Genomic DNA, 14,054 nt, shown 5'->3' with positions numbered 1-14,054 from the left:
TCAAGTCACGAACTTGAGTTTGAGGTGTGTGTTGAGTACTTGGGCGGTGAAGTGAAAATATAAAAAAATGTTTTAATGAAATTTAAAGTTGTGTGAGAAATGAAAATTTTGAGAGGTTTTAGTTATAAAACAAAATAATTTTAACTTTTTATTTTTATCTAAAAATTTAATTTTACAACAATAAATATGATTTTTATTAAGTTTTATCAAACATTTAAAACCAAAATTATTTTTCTCATAACGTGGTTCATATATTTATCGTTTACATCAGGTTGGCTTATTAGTCGTACTTTTACTAATTTCTAATTCTAAGCCGACGATAGGACCCTTGGCAAATGGCGCGAATGCCTCCGTTTGAAGAAAGTAGGAACCGGAAGCGCTATGAAATTTAAATAAAGTAGTTTAAAAACTTTTATGATTGACTTACAGCTATTACGATACACAGAAACAAAAACAAAAAAATCATTCAGAACTCTTTCTGCTCTACAAAATTATGTTAATTGTATTTTTAAGTTATTTAATTTTTTATAAATTTTTAGGAGTAGATATGGAATACCCACGAGCCACAAATCAACATTTTCGACACCTGCTCTTCTTTGCATTTAATCGAGGTCAAAAAGCTGTCGAAGTAGCCCGGGTCATTTGTGACGTATATGAAAAAGGTGTCATAGGCGAGTCTACAGCACGGAAATGGTTGGCAAAGTTCAAAAATGGCGACTTTGACGTCGGCGACACGTCTCCCACGGCAAGACCTTCTGAATTCAATGAAGAACGTCTCGAAACACTTTTGAAGGAGAACGGTCGCCAAACCATTCGTGAAATGGCAGAAAAATAAACTGCTATCATAAAATGATTCTCTACCATCTTCATTTAATAGGAATTACCGAAAAATTGTGAGCCTGGCTGCCTCACGAGCTCAACGAAAAACACAAAGAAAGTCGCCTTCAAATTGCTTCTCCACATCTCGCCCGCCATCAAGCAACACGCGGGGATAAACAGCGCCTTTTGTGCCGAATCGTCATGGGAGCTGAGAAATGGTGCCCATACATCAATTTGCAAAAGCAAAGAAAGGAGTAACTGGCTCCAAAGCCGATAGTCAAACCGGATCTTCATCCAAAAAATTGTATGGTATGTGTTTGGTGTTACTGGGAGGCAAGACGCACTGGGAAATGCTCGGAAATAATACCATGGTCATCAAGGAGCTCTACATTACCCAGCTACACCCCGTAAATGAGGCTGAAAATATCTGATCGATATGGTCAAAGCATACTCCTGCACGACAATGGAATGGGAGTTACTTCAGTATCCGCCGTATTCTCCGGACCTTACACCAATCGATTACCATCTTTTCCGCTTCTTGTCAAACCATATGGAGGGCGTTGCCTTCAATAACAAAGAGGTACTTAAAAACTGGCTCAACAACTTCTTTGACACCAGATCAGGCGATTTTTGGCAGAACGGCATCAACTACTCGGTCGCGAGGTAGGAAGAGGTTGTAAGCACCAGCGGATATATAATTGATAAACTTATTGATGAGATTATTGTTTTTTATTTAAATAAAAGTCTTCGGTAAAAAAGCTGCCAACTTATTCCCCAATCAGTACTAAATAGAAGAGATAGGCGTAAGTCTCGAAGCGGAAGTTAGCAGATTCTTCCGGTCAAAAATTTTAACCAAACTCCAACAACTTGATTAATTAAAAAATATGTATGATTTACAGGCAGAGGTCTGCTGTTACATATATATATATATATATATTGTATATAATTGGCACGTACTCCCTTTTTGGGTGTTTGGTCGAGCTCATCCTCCTATTTGTGGCGGAGGGACCTATAGTTTCAAGCCGACTCCAAATGGCAAATGGTTTTTATGAGTAGCTTTTTCATGGCAGAAATACACTCGGAGGTTTGCCATTGCTTGCCGAGGAGCGACCGCTATTAGAAAAACTTTTTCTTAATTTTGATGTTTCACCTAGATTCGAACCTACGTTTTCTCTGTGAATTCCGAATGGTAGTCACGCACCATGTGTAGAAGTCCACGCAAGTGGGGAAATTTACTGATCGCCATTCACTTGGGAATGGCCAGGACGATTCTTCTGCATATGGTTCAAGCAGCTCACAACGGCCGGGATTAGCCCACGTATCCTCTGGGTAGCTTCCGAACACCCGTTCGGGAGTGAGCTAACGTGAGAAGGCGAAACATTCCAGGATAGCTGGTTGTGCGTTGGGTTTGGGACCCGCCACTTAAAAATCCCCCCCAATGAAAAGTTTGAAAAAGCCTCGGATGAGACCTCCCTATTCTGATGACCACCCCTGCAAACGAAATAAGGAATATGATTTGAGGGCATGCACCTGGAATGTCCGGTCCCTTAATGGGGAAGGTGCCTCTGCCCGGCTGGTTGATGTCCTCGTGAGAGTAAAGGCTGACATCACTGCCATCCAAGAGATGCGATGGACGGGGCAAGGTAAGAAAACCATAGGACCTTGCGACGTCTACTACAGCTGCCATGTAAAGGAGCGCAAATTCGGTGTCGGATTTGTTGTGGGAGAGAGACTTCGTCGCCAAGTGCTGTCGTTCACTCCGGTGGACGAGCGTCTCGCAACAATCCGCATCAAAGCCCGTTTTTTTAACATATCGCTAATTTGCGCCCACGCCCCGAAGGAAGAGAAGGACGATGCGGCCAAAGATTCTTTCTGGAACGCTCCTATGAGCGCTGCCCCCGCCACGACATAAAAATCGTGCTTGGCGACTTCAACGCCAGGGTGGGAAAGGAGGGAATTTTTGGTCCCACAATCGGAATATTCAGCCTGCACAACGAAACATCCGGTAACGGACAGAGGCTGATCGACTTCACCGGGGCCCGAAACATGGTAGTCTGCAGCACCAGATTCCAGCATAAGAAGATTCACCAAGCCACCTGGCTGTCTCCTGATCGAAAAACACGAAACCAGATCGATCATGTTGTGATAGATGGAAGACACGCTTCTAGTGTATTAGATGTACGTACGATCCGAGGACCCAACATCGACTCGGATCACTACCTTGTTGCAGCCAAACTGCGCACACACCTCTGTGCAGCAAAAAACGTGCATCTACCTACGCAAAGAATGTTCGACATCGAAAAGCTGCAATCACAACAGACAACCAGAAGATTCGCCACTCGACTCTCACTCCTGCTCTCAGAGAGTACTGCCCAACAAACCGGCATCCACGAACAATGGAGCAACATTTCTCGTTCTCTACGTACCGCCGCCGAAGAAGAAATCGGATTCCGGCGAGCCCGAAAAAACAATTGGTACGACGAGGAATGTCATGCTGGCGCAGAAAGAAAGGATGCCGCCTATAGAGCCACGCTGCGATCAGGCGCAATGCGAGCCATGTGGGATCGCTACAGAGAGCTGAAAAAGGAAGAGAGACGTATTATCCGAAAGAAGAAACGAGAGGCCGAAATACGTGAGTGCGAAGAGCTTGAGATGCTGGCCAACAGGAACAACGCCCGAAAATTCTACCAGAAAGTTCGGCGGCTTACAGAAGGTTTTAAGACCGGGGCGTTTTCCTGTAAGAACAAAGACGGCGAACTGGTGACTGACGTACAGAGCAATCTTAAATTATGGAGGGAACACTTCTCGAACTTATTAAACAGTGACAGCTGCGCATGTCACCGAGAAAGTGAAGATCCCGATACCCCAATCGTTGACGACGGAATTGTCGTTCCGCTGCCCGATCATGACGAGGTGAGAATAGCGATAACGCGGCTAAAGAACAACAAAGCCGCGGGCGCCGACGGACTGCCGGGTGAGCTATTCAAACATGGCGGCGAGGAGCTGGTAAGGTGCATGCATCAGCTTCTATGCAAAATATGGTCGGATGAAAGCATGCCTGCCGATTGGAATTTAAGTGTGTTCTGCCCAATCCATAAGAAGGGCGATCCTGCAATTTGTGCCAATTACCGCGGGATTAGTCTTCTAAATATCGCCTATAAGGTTCTAGCGAGCGTATTGTGTGAAAGGCTGAAGCCCACCGTCAACCAACTGATTGGGCCTTATCAGTGTGGCTTCAGACCTGGAAAGTCTACCATCGACCAAATATTCACAATACGCCAAATCTTGGAAAAGACCCACGAAAGGAGAATCGACACACACCATCTTTTCGTCGACTTCAAAGCTGCATTCGACAGTACGGAAAGGAGCTACCTGTATGCCGCTATGTCTGAATTTGGTATCCCCGCAAAACTAATACGGCTATGTAAGATGACGTTGCTCAACACCAGCAGCGCCGTCAGAATTGGGAAGGACCTCTCCGAGCCGTTTGATACCAAACGAGGTTTCAGACAGGGTGACTCGCTGTCGTGTGACTTCTTTAACCTGATGTTGGACAGCATCGTGCGAGCCGCAGAACTTAATCGCTCAGGCACAATTTTTTATAAGAGCGTACAATTGCTGGCGTAATATCATCGGCCTTAACAACCGCGCTGTTAGTTCTGCCTTCTCCAAACTGGACAAAGAGGCAAAGCGAATGGGTCTGGTGGTGAACGAGGACAAAACGAAGTACCTCCTGTCTTCAAACAAACAGTCGGCGCACTCGCGTATCGGCACCCACGTCACTGTAGACAGTTATAATTTCGAGGTTGTAAAAGACTTCGTCTATTTAGGAACCAGCATTAACACCGATAACAATGTCAGCCTTGAAATCCAACGTAGAATCTCTCTTGCCAACAAGTGCTACTTTGGATTAAGTAGGCAACTGAGCAGTAAAGTTCTCTCTCGACGAACAAAACTAACACTATTTAAAACTAAAATAAACTTAACAAAAGTTTACTCCATGGTTAAAATATTAAGAAAATCACACGATTCCTCATATTTTTAAGTGACAAAATTATTCACAAAAACTAATATATGAATTTCAAATTTTAACTGATCTATTTTTTAACAAAGCAACCTATGCTTTCGAATAAGTCCCATTATAAATATAATCATTCGAAGCTCAACTTATTTGGTCACTTTCTTGCTTTTGCGTTATTAATAAATCATAGGGACTATGGAAACATCGAAAGAAAAATAATTTTGCACGTGCAGAAACTGGTCAAACGATGAATCGAAGTCCTTTTAGTATTTGTAACATAATAAAGCGCTTTAAACGGAAAACAAATCTTAAAGGCCGAACTCTCACTAAAAGATACGGCAAATTGAACGTCAGGTATCAAGGACATTTCTTAAGAATAATAAAAAAGAGTTCTAGAATAACATCAACTCACGTGGTTACAAAAGTTCGTAAAGAAATTCAGGAAGGTGTACCTCACCGGCAGGCGTGGATAATTTTGTATTTTTTTATAGTATTATTGACAACTCCATTTACCTAAATATTTTCAAAGAAACTTGTATAATTTTAATTAACATAATAAGCAAAACACAACTACAGGAAATTTGGGTCCAAATGTGACTAAAAACACTATACAAAATACCCTTAATGAAGTCATCAAGCAAAAACGAATGCCTGCTAAAAATTAATTTTTTTTTTATTTGTGAAATTGGAATGTGTGAATAATTTTCCCCGTAAAAATAAGAAAAATTCTATGATTTTTTTAATTTTCTATTTTGAAGTAAAGTTTTGATAAGTTTATGTTATTTTTAAATATACAATAAATATGTGGATTTTCCTTAGAATAACATTTGCAGTGTATTCATTTATTCTCAAGATACAGCTAATTTAATGAAAAATTAGTAGTTGTGTAAATAATCTTATTCGTGTGGGTATGTATGTACATTGTACATGTTTCAATTTTAAAACAAGTTGTTTAAGAAAATTGTAAATTGCCAATATTTTTGAAATAAATATTTGATAATTTAGAAAACATATTGTAGTTGTTTCAAAAATTCTAAATTTTCTAAGACGCTTTTTAGAATGCATAGAATTTATTACTTCTTATTTCATCTGGTTTGCTTTTTAACAAAATCTTACAAATCGTATTAAATGCAAGAGAGCCATGCTCTTTTTTACTTTTTTCTCAAGCCACACATTTTTTTTATCTTTTATCAGAAAAACTTTTACTTTTTGCTAATGACCATTAATTTGATAATTCACCGTTATTTAGTAGTTAAAGTTTTTACTTCTATCGTCAGTTCCTGGAACTGACCTTTTTTGGCATTTTTCATTTTTCCAATATTTTTCTTAAGAAGACAAAAAGTAGAATCAGTGGCAGCATTTATCCTGAAGTGCTTGAAGAAAATGCATTCCACTTATGAAAATCAGGCATCTAAAAGAACCACCTTCTGCGAGTGTCAATACTATATTAAATTACTTAACATCAGCGTTACCATTGGCTTCGCTTGCGAATTTTCGGCCTAACTAAAATTTTTCGTATACATATTCTAAAAAAAACTGATTTCAATTTTTCCTCAGCCCTTTCAATTGCTAAATCACTGCAGTATTTTTCAAACAGAAATTTTCAGGTGCAGCGAGAGCAAGTACCTTGCTTTATAAATGGAAGGTTCTACAAGGCTTGAGACATATTATTTCGGCAAAAAATATATTTTAGATCACGGTACTCTTAGGTCCTGAAAAACTATTCCCCTAGACTAGAAAAAGTAGTCTCCTGTTTTCATACTACAGCTTAAAAAACGATTAAAACGGAATCGTAAACCCCGATATAGGCAAGACACACTACCACACTTATCAAGATACTCACTTTCTAGACACAAAATATCCCATCTTTGTGTGTGGCACGTCCGCATATCGGCGACATTGCTGCATCAAAAACTCCAACCATTCACCGCACTGATAGGACCAAAAGCCACGTTCGCTGCCAATAGATTCAGAGTAGTAGAGAGGCGCACGAAAATGATTGCAATTTCGAATACCTTGAAGAAATTTTCATTAGTGCCTTGAAGTATAAATTCAATAACAAAAAACGGCTTACGTCCATCTTGCACAATATTGCAACCTGGTTGGAACAATTTTTCTAAATTAGGATAAAAATCGGCATGCCCACTACGTTCCAATGTAGAGTAGAGAAAGGGATCAGTATGTATGACATCTACAAACTCTGCATCCGTGGCATCCAACTTTTCGCTACGATTTTGTGTGATAAAGGCAGGGCCAGCAGGATCTAAGCCTTTATGCGAAAGAAGAAGAAATGAAAAAAGCAAAGTATACCAAAAGAATTCACTGACATTTAATTGGTCGTATTACTCACCTGTTATTCTCCGCAACGGCTGATTGACAAAATTTGCTGTTAATCCGGCGATTTGTGCGCCCAAACTAAAACCGATCAAATGAATATCCCGATCGGTATAGATGCCATTGCCTATTAAATTGTCAATCAACTGTGCTAGGCAACGCGCCACCACTCGTGCATTGGTCACTGCCCATGGATAATAGCAAGGAAATCGTGTTAGTCTACTATAATCCACAGAAATCACTAGAACTTCCTGCGTACGCAGAAGTACTGGGCGCGATTCCAGATTGGGAGAATTATGTTGACTACCATGAAAGCCGTGAATGAGAATTTTCAAAGGCCAACGTGGGTGGAAGGCTGCCGCTGTGAGATTCAATGGGTCCAAAAGAATTGGCTCGTTTTGAGTGGCGCTGTGCAGAAGCGATTTATTTGTTTGTTTATTGGAAGAGAAAGTTTAGTTTAGTGAAGTTTAGTTCAGACCAGTTAATCTAAGTTAAATTAAATTATGGTATGAGGTAAGTTAAGATAAGTGAAGTTAAGCGCATACGAGTTAATCTGGGTTAAAACAAGTTAAGTAAGTTTAGGTTAAGTTAAGTTCAGGTAAGTTAAGTTAAGTGAAGTTAAGCTCAGCGCAGTTAAGATAGGTGAAACCATGTTAAGTTAGGTCAAGTTAAGTTAGGTAATTTTAACTTAAGCTAAATTAAAGCAAGTTAAAATTAATTAAAGTAAGTTAAGCTGAGTCAAGTTACATTAGGGTATGTTACGTTAAGCTAGGTTGATTGAAGATTTTTTTAGATTAAGTTAAGTTATTTATTTTAATTAATTTTAATTTAGAAATTCTTTTGGTTTATTTGTACTCACTTTTTGTAGAGCCAAAATTGTATGTGCTCATTGGGACAGACATCGTGCGAAAAAATACAATCGAAGACGAAGTTGGCGCCGTTATTTGCGGCGGATGATATAGCTTTGAGGGATGTGAAATTGAAGCAAATTACTCGTATGCGCAAGAGAAGTTTTGTTTAATATTTGTATATAAAAAGTGTATAGTATTGGGTTGTCTTGAAAGTTCGTGAACAGATTGCCACTAGGTGCCATTAAACTCGACTTTCTCGTGTAACATATATCGCTTCCGCACGGCTACTACTACATAGAAAATTTGTAAAAGATAACATTTTATAAATAGAAATAAAAAATAAAAAGAAACTGAGCATTTGGGCATTCGCACTCAACGCACTGACTTAAATGACCTGATGCTTACAGGAATGCCTTGGCAGAATCTGAGAGAGCATAGCAATGAAGTTTTGTTGAATCTACCAATTCGCATTCACTAATTAGGTTTTTTTTTGTAAATGAAAAGTGCTCGAAAAAAATATAAGACAAGAATCAGCAATCCATTCAGGAAACGCGGAAGTTCTACACTGATGGCTCGCCCTAAAAATTAAATCAACTTTAAATAAGCCTTAAATATCCTATCGTTTCTTTTATACAACTTTATAATTTAAGTAAACATTTTTTTAAATATTTTTCAAACTTTTTTTATCGAAATTATTTTTCAGAAATAATTTTTAATTAAAAAAAAATGTCAACGTTTTTAATTTACTTTTATAAAACTCCATAATTTAACAAAAAAATTCTAAATATAAAAAAAAAAAATGTATTGAAAATATTTTCAATTAAAAAACAAATTAGAGTAAAATTTTCAAAATTTTAATTCTTTTTTTATTGTTGTCTCTAATCCTTATGGTTTTCTTTGTTCCACCACTACTTTTTTAACACACATGAAAATATTAATCACTCACTAATAAATGTAATTATTATGCAGAGGTAATCAATTTCACACCTCATATTTTAATTAACGATTGACAAATGTTTTACGCCACAGACATGACCGTTAATTTTATACACTTTATTATGCAAATTATACCCACATAGTGTATCGGATTAAAAACCTCGTCATTTTAATAATACACAGAGCCAAGCGCTGCTATCAGCACTCAATCTAAATTTCAGGGTTAATTAAAAAAAATCCATAAATGTAGTGAGTCTACAATATTTTATTGTTTAATAGGCTAATTGCTATAAATATTTACACAAGTGCTTGAGTTTTAAGTTCCTAGTAATATTTTTTGTTATTACTTATTTCCATTCGTTTCTTAAAGGCTACCTCATATTTGCCTTACATCTGCTACTGAGGCATACAATTCCATTCCTTGTTCCATATCTTAAGGAACGATGCAACAATAATTGGTCGAATGGTTCTTCCTCAACATATGAAGATCGTATTTTTCCTAGCACGATTGGCGTGGAGTTTGAAGTCGTTAGGCAAAATAGACCGGTGAGGCTACAAATGTTTTTTTATTAGAGTTATTTAATTTACGGCCGCCGTAGCCGAACGGGTTGGTGCGTGACCACCATTCGCAATTCACAGAGAGAACGTAGGTTCGAGTCTCGGTGAAACACCAAAATTAAGAAAAAGTTTTTCTATTAGCGGTCGCCCCTCGGCATGCAGTGGCAAACCTCCGAGTGTATTTCTGCCATGAAAAAGCTCCTCATAAAAATATCTGCCTTTCGGAGTCGGCTTGAAACTGTAGGTCCCTCTATTTGTGGAACAACATAGAGACGCACGCCACAATAGTCAATGGCCATTTTTTTACCATTATTACTTATACTTAGTGAAGCCGCAAAAAGCGCGTTAAGAGTCGCATTTTAACTTTTGCACAAGTGCAATCGATTCCCAAATACCAGGCAAAGTCTAATGACGAACACCTTTATAGATTCATCTTTCCAGATATCCAAATTATATAATACTCGTAGTGTTTAACAATACGTAGTGAAAATACTTTAATTTAATTCATTATTAAACTTTCTATTGCTTTGCCAATTGCTTTACTACTGCATATTTGTTTGAGTTTTCCCCTCGGACTGGTTAAACCACCCACATGCCAATGATACCCCCAATGTAGAAATTTAAGTAGCTCACTGTCAACTCGAAATGCGGTTGTCATCGAATTGAAATGCAGGTCTTTTGTTGTATTTGCATACTCAGTTAAATATGGATTGAGGCCAATGTAACACATTAAAGTTCTGAAGGTGTGAGAGGTTTGTAGGTTGTGGATCATTATTTTATCATTCAAAGTTCAGTATTAGCGCTTTGTCAATATTTCTGTGGTTTTCTGCTTGAAAGGAAAATTCAAATAGATACACTTTAAAATACAGTGGATTCTCTGATTCTCTCATCATACCCGCCCTTTCATATGGAGCAGAAATATGGATGATGGCTAACAAAGACGACAGAGCACCAGAAACATTCTGGATAACTATCCTATGCAGGATCCAGCGCATTGTATGCGAGTATTGCTAGACCAACATTTTCAAAAATACCTGTATTAACTTCACGTAACTTTGCTATGGACAGTACCAAAGTTTCTTAGCTTTACTAAAACATACGAACGATTGAAAAGAAATGTAAGAAGACGCCGAAAGCTACATGATGGTGATACTAGAGCGGAAATGCTGTAAGTGGGTCACGAATTTTAGTAGGTGCGTTGCGTCTTATCTGCTCGAACTTTCCGATGAGCGTTGCTTCAATCGCAACTTCAAAAACGGTGAGTTTTGTTCGTTGGATAACGTAAATTTCATCAAGCTACCAAGTCGTTAACCGAAAAGCTGGATTTTATAGAAAAAATGCTACAATTGCAGTTACGGGGTCGCAATACATAAGCCAGTAATTTTTTGTGCTTGTTGTTAAGTTCCATTTCTAAAAATTTTGGCACGCCGAACCATTTTTGAAACTTTGAACCGGCGAAAGCTTGTGTCAATCCATTATATTTAACTGAACTATGATAATAAGAAGAAGAGGCTTTGTGGTAGTAGGGAAAGAAAAGAAGGATTTAGAAAAGAAAAAGCAAAAGTAGTAATTAGAGAATATAGAGAGAAATTTAAGGGGCTAAACCAGTTTAGGAGGTCAAAATTTTGGTGAGATTTTTTCAAATAAAGAAGAAATCAGAAATTGTTGTAGTTTAGAGGATATTTTATTTATATTTTTAGGTACACTTTTAAATTTTTTTGAAGCTATTTCCGCTGGAGATAGTGGCGTTAGAACATGCTGTCCATGGACGATCGCCATCCGAGTGTCTTGCTGATGAGAATTCCTGAAGTTGCAATTTTGCTCTGAAATCAACAGCAATTTTTTTCATTAACAATATATTTCCTAAGAATATGAACCTAATCGTGGTAAAAAAAATTGAAAATTGCATGCTTTTGAGGCGCTTGAACACAAAGTAGTTTTTTTATACCATACTTTTCATCTATTTTGCTTAAAAACCCACATTTTAAATAATAATATAATCCCAGAATTAGGTTCATATAGATTAGAATTGAATAAAGAAAAAATCCCGAAAAATTTTAGAACGATTGGTCGATAACATTTTAAGCTAGAATGCCCATGGGAATATTGCGAATTTCCCTTTAAAATTTTTACCACATATTCTTGAGTAGTTATACTAACGATTTATGCAATAAAAAAAATTGATTTTTTGATCGATCTAAACCGGTTTCCCCCCTTAAGGCCCTTATTCATTGTAATCAAACACTTTTAAAGTACAGGGTGGCTGATGAATTTTGCTACATTAAGAAACTCAAATAACTTTTTTTTTAGTGTATGGAATTCATTTTTTTTTTTTTTTAAGTTGAAGATCATTAAATTTTATTAAATGTAGCTTAACTAGTTTTAAAAATAATTGAATTTAAATGCCCCCCATGCTCGTTGACACAAGTGCGGCATCTTAGTAAAAAGTTGTTCATTGCTGCTTTGAGAGTTGCGACAGGAATAGCCGCAATTGTTGCCCGAATGGATTGTTTTAGTTCATCCAAATTTGTTGGCTTTGTTTTATAAACTTCTCGTTTACATAAACCCCACAAGAAAAAGTCAGGTGCAGTAAGGTCAGGCGACCTGGGAGCCAACGAAATTCGGAGTTTCTTGAAATCAGTTTATTGGGAAATTTTCGTCGCAACTCTGTCATAACAGTCTGGGCTATGTGAGACGTTGCCCCATCTTGTTGAAACCACACAGAGTTGAAAGGAATTCTCTTTCGGCGTAATTCTGGATAGAAATATTCTTTCAGCATTTTCAAATAACGGTCTCCAGTAACCGTAACGGTGTGACCATTTTCTTCAAAAAAATAAGGCCCGACAATACAGCGTGAAGAAACCGCACACCACACTGTCACGCGAAGAGGATGCAATTCCGTCTCGTGGAGTATCTGTGGGTTAGAAGTACTCCATATTCGACAATTTTGTTTGTTCACATTGCCGTTTAAATCGAAATGGGCCTCATCAGACATGAAAAGGCAGTTTAACATGTTTTGGTCTTCTTCCACCATTTGCAGGATCTTCTGGCAAAATTCCAAGCGAATCGGCAAGTCTGCTGCATTCAGTTTGTTAACCATTTGAATTTTGTAGGGAAATAAGTCTAAATCTTTGTGCATTATTGTTTGCAAAGACTGTCGGCTGACACCAAGTTGAGCAGATAAGTTTCTTGTTGAAACCCTTGGATTGCTTTGTATAGCTGCAGCTACAGCAGCGATCGTTTCCTTCGTCCGAACTGGTGGGTTTCGATGATAAGGCCTTCTTGCGACTGTTCCTTGCTCAGCAAAATTATTCACCAGTCTCATTATGGTCCATCTGCTCGGGGGATCGCCGCCAAACATCCGCCTGTACTCTCTCTGTACCAAAACTACGGACTCCAGTGCGTGATAGCGGCGGACTATCCAAATTCTTGTTTGCGTGTCCCAGTTATCCATTTTAATAAATTTTAAAGATCAATCTGCAAATTAAAATAAAAATGGAACAGATAACTTAAAAAGAAAAAAAGTTATTCAATTTTTTTTTGGTAGAGGCTTTCATCAGCCACCCTGTAGTTATAAACTTGTGCCCTGTAGTTAAATCTGTTAAGTCCAGCCTTCACAGTGTCGGGTAATGAGTTCCACACTTCAACAGCGTTAATGAAAAATAATCTATATGATGCTAGGTAATTAAATGTTGGAACGATGAATTTGTTGTGTTTTCGAGACCTTACTGGTACCAAATTCTCTGTCAGATAGGGAGGTGACTTGAATAATGTAATTGAAACATAAATGGAGGGATCTACAGTTTTAAGCCAACTCCGAATGGCAGATATTTTTTTTGCGAGGCAGAAATACACTCGGAGGTTTGATATTGCCTGCCGAGGGGCGACCGGTATTGGAAAAATGATTTTATTAATTTTGGTTTCACCAAGATTCGAACCAAAGTTCTCTCTGTGAATTCCGAATGGTAATCACGCACCAACAAATTCGGCTACGGCGGCCGAGTACGCTATGCATATTTACAATTAAAACTATTTTATTTAATTATATTTTCAGCTAAACTGATGCGAGTACACACCAGCACTTGTCAAAACACACTTTGGAAAAACCCCTAGCAGTGCCACTTGAAACATTCAGTGAAAAACGTGTAGGAGATTTATGAGTGCGTTCGCGAAATGAGAAATTTTCCTCGTATAACTTTCTAATTAAATTCAAATACCGAAGTTTTCGATTAATTTGCTCCTATTATTAATTTCAGAAGGCAACTACAGCGCAGTCGCGAAAAATCAAACCAATTAAAAACAGCCTTCTACGACATAGCGAATTTTTTCAGCTTAAAAAGTGAGTGTGATTCGCTATGCAATACGGGTTGCAGCATAATTTTTTGCAGTTAAATTCATATATATTATGTGCAAAATAGTTTAATTTTTTTTTTTTTGAAGAGGGTCATTCAACTGGCTAAATTCCTTACTTATGTGTATGTATTGTATGCATTTCAACGGATGTTTTGCATTTATTGAAATTTAAAAATAAAAGT

The 14,054-nt window shown here is 37.9% G+C and overlaps 1 protein-coding gene across 1 annotated transcript; it reads right to left on the bottom strand.

The window, feature by feature from the left end:
- Positions 1 to 248: 248 nt before the first annotated feature.
- On the bottom strand, positions 249 to 10,249 carry LOC128864746 (inactive pancreatic lipase-related protein 1). The gene is made up of 6 exons (XM_054104502.1): positions 10,153 to 10,249; positions 8,034 to 8,136; positions 7,191 to 7,582; positions 6,915 to 7,109; positions 6,684 to 6,855; positions 249 to 379 (listed from the first exon to the last, which is right to left on the bottom strand). Exons 1-6 carry the CDS (start codon positions 10,247 to 10,249, stop codon positions 268 to 270), a joined length of 1,071 nt encoding a protein of 356 aa, XP_053960477.1. The 3' UTR covers positions 249 to 267.
- Positions 10,250 to 14,054: the final 3,805 nt, after the last annotated feature.

Source organism: Anastrepha ludens, chromosome 5 (assembly GCF_028408465.1).
Source record: "Anastrepha ludens isolate Willacy chromosome 5, idAnaLude1.1, whole genome shotgun sequence".
NCBI lineage: Eukaryota > Metazoa > Arthropoda > Insecta > Diptera > Tephritidae > Anastrepha > Anastrepha ludens.
Note: the sequence above shows the minus strand (reverse complement) of the source record. Positions and strands in the feature narration are given on the sequence as shown.

Excerpts from the sequence above, each read along its gene's own strand:
- LOC128864746 (XM_054104502.1), bottom strand. The coding sequence starts at position 10,249 with ATGTGTTACATTGGCCTCAATCCATATTTAACTGAGTATGCAAATACA. Across the intron at positions 8,137-10,152 it reads AACCGCATTTCGAGTTGACA|CTATATCATCCGCCGCAAAT; the intron begins GTGAGCTACTTA and ends CATCCCTCAAAG. Across the intron at positions 380-6,683 it reads GGATATTTTGTGTCTAGAAA|CGCTTCCGGTTCCTACTTTC; the intron begins GTGAGTATCTTG and ends TAAATTTCATAG.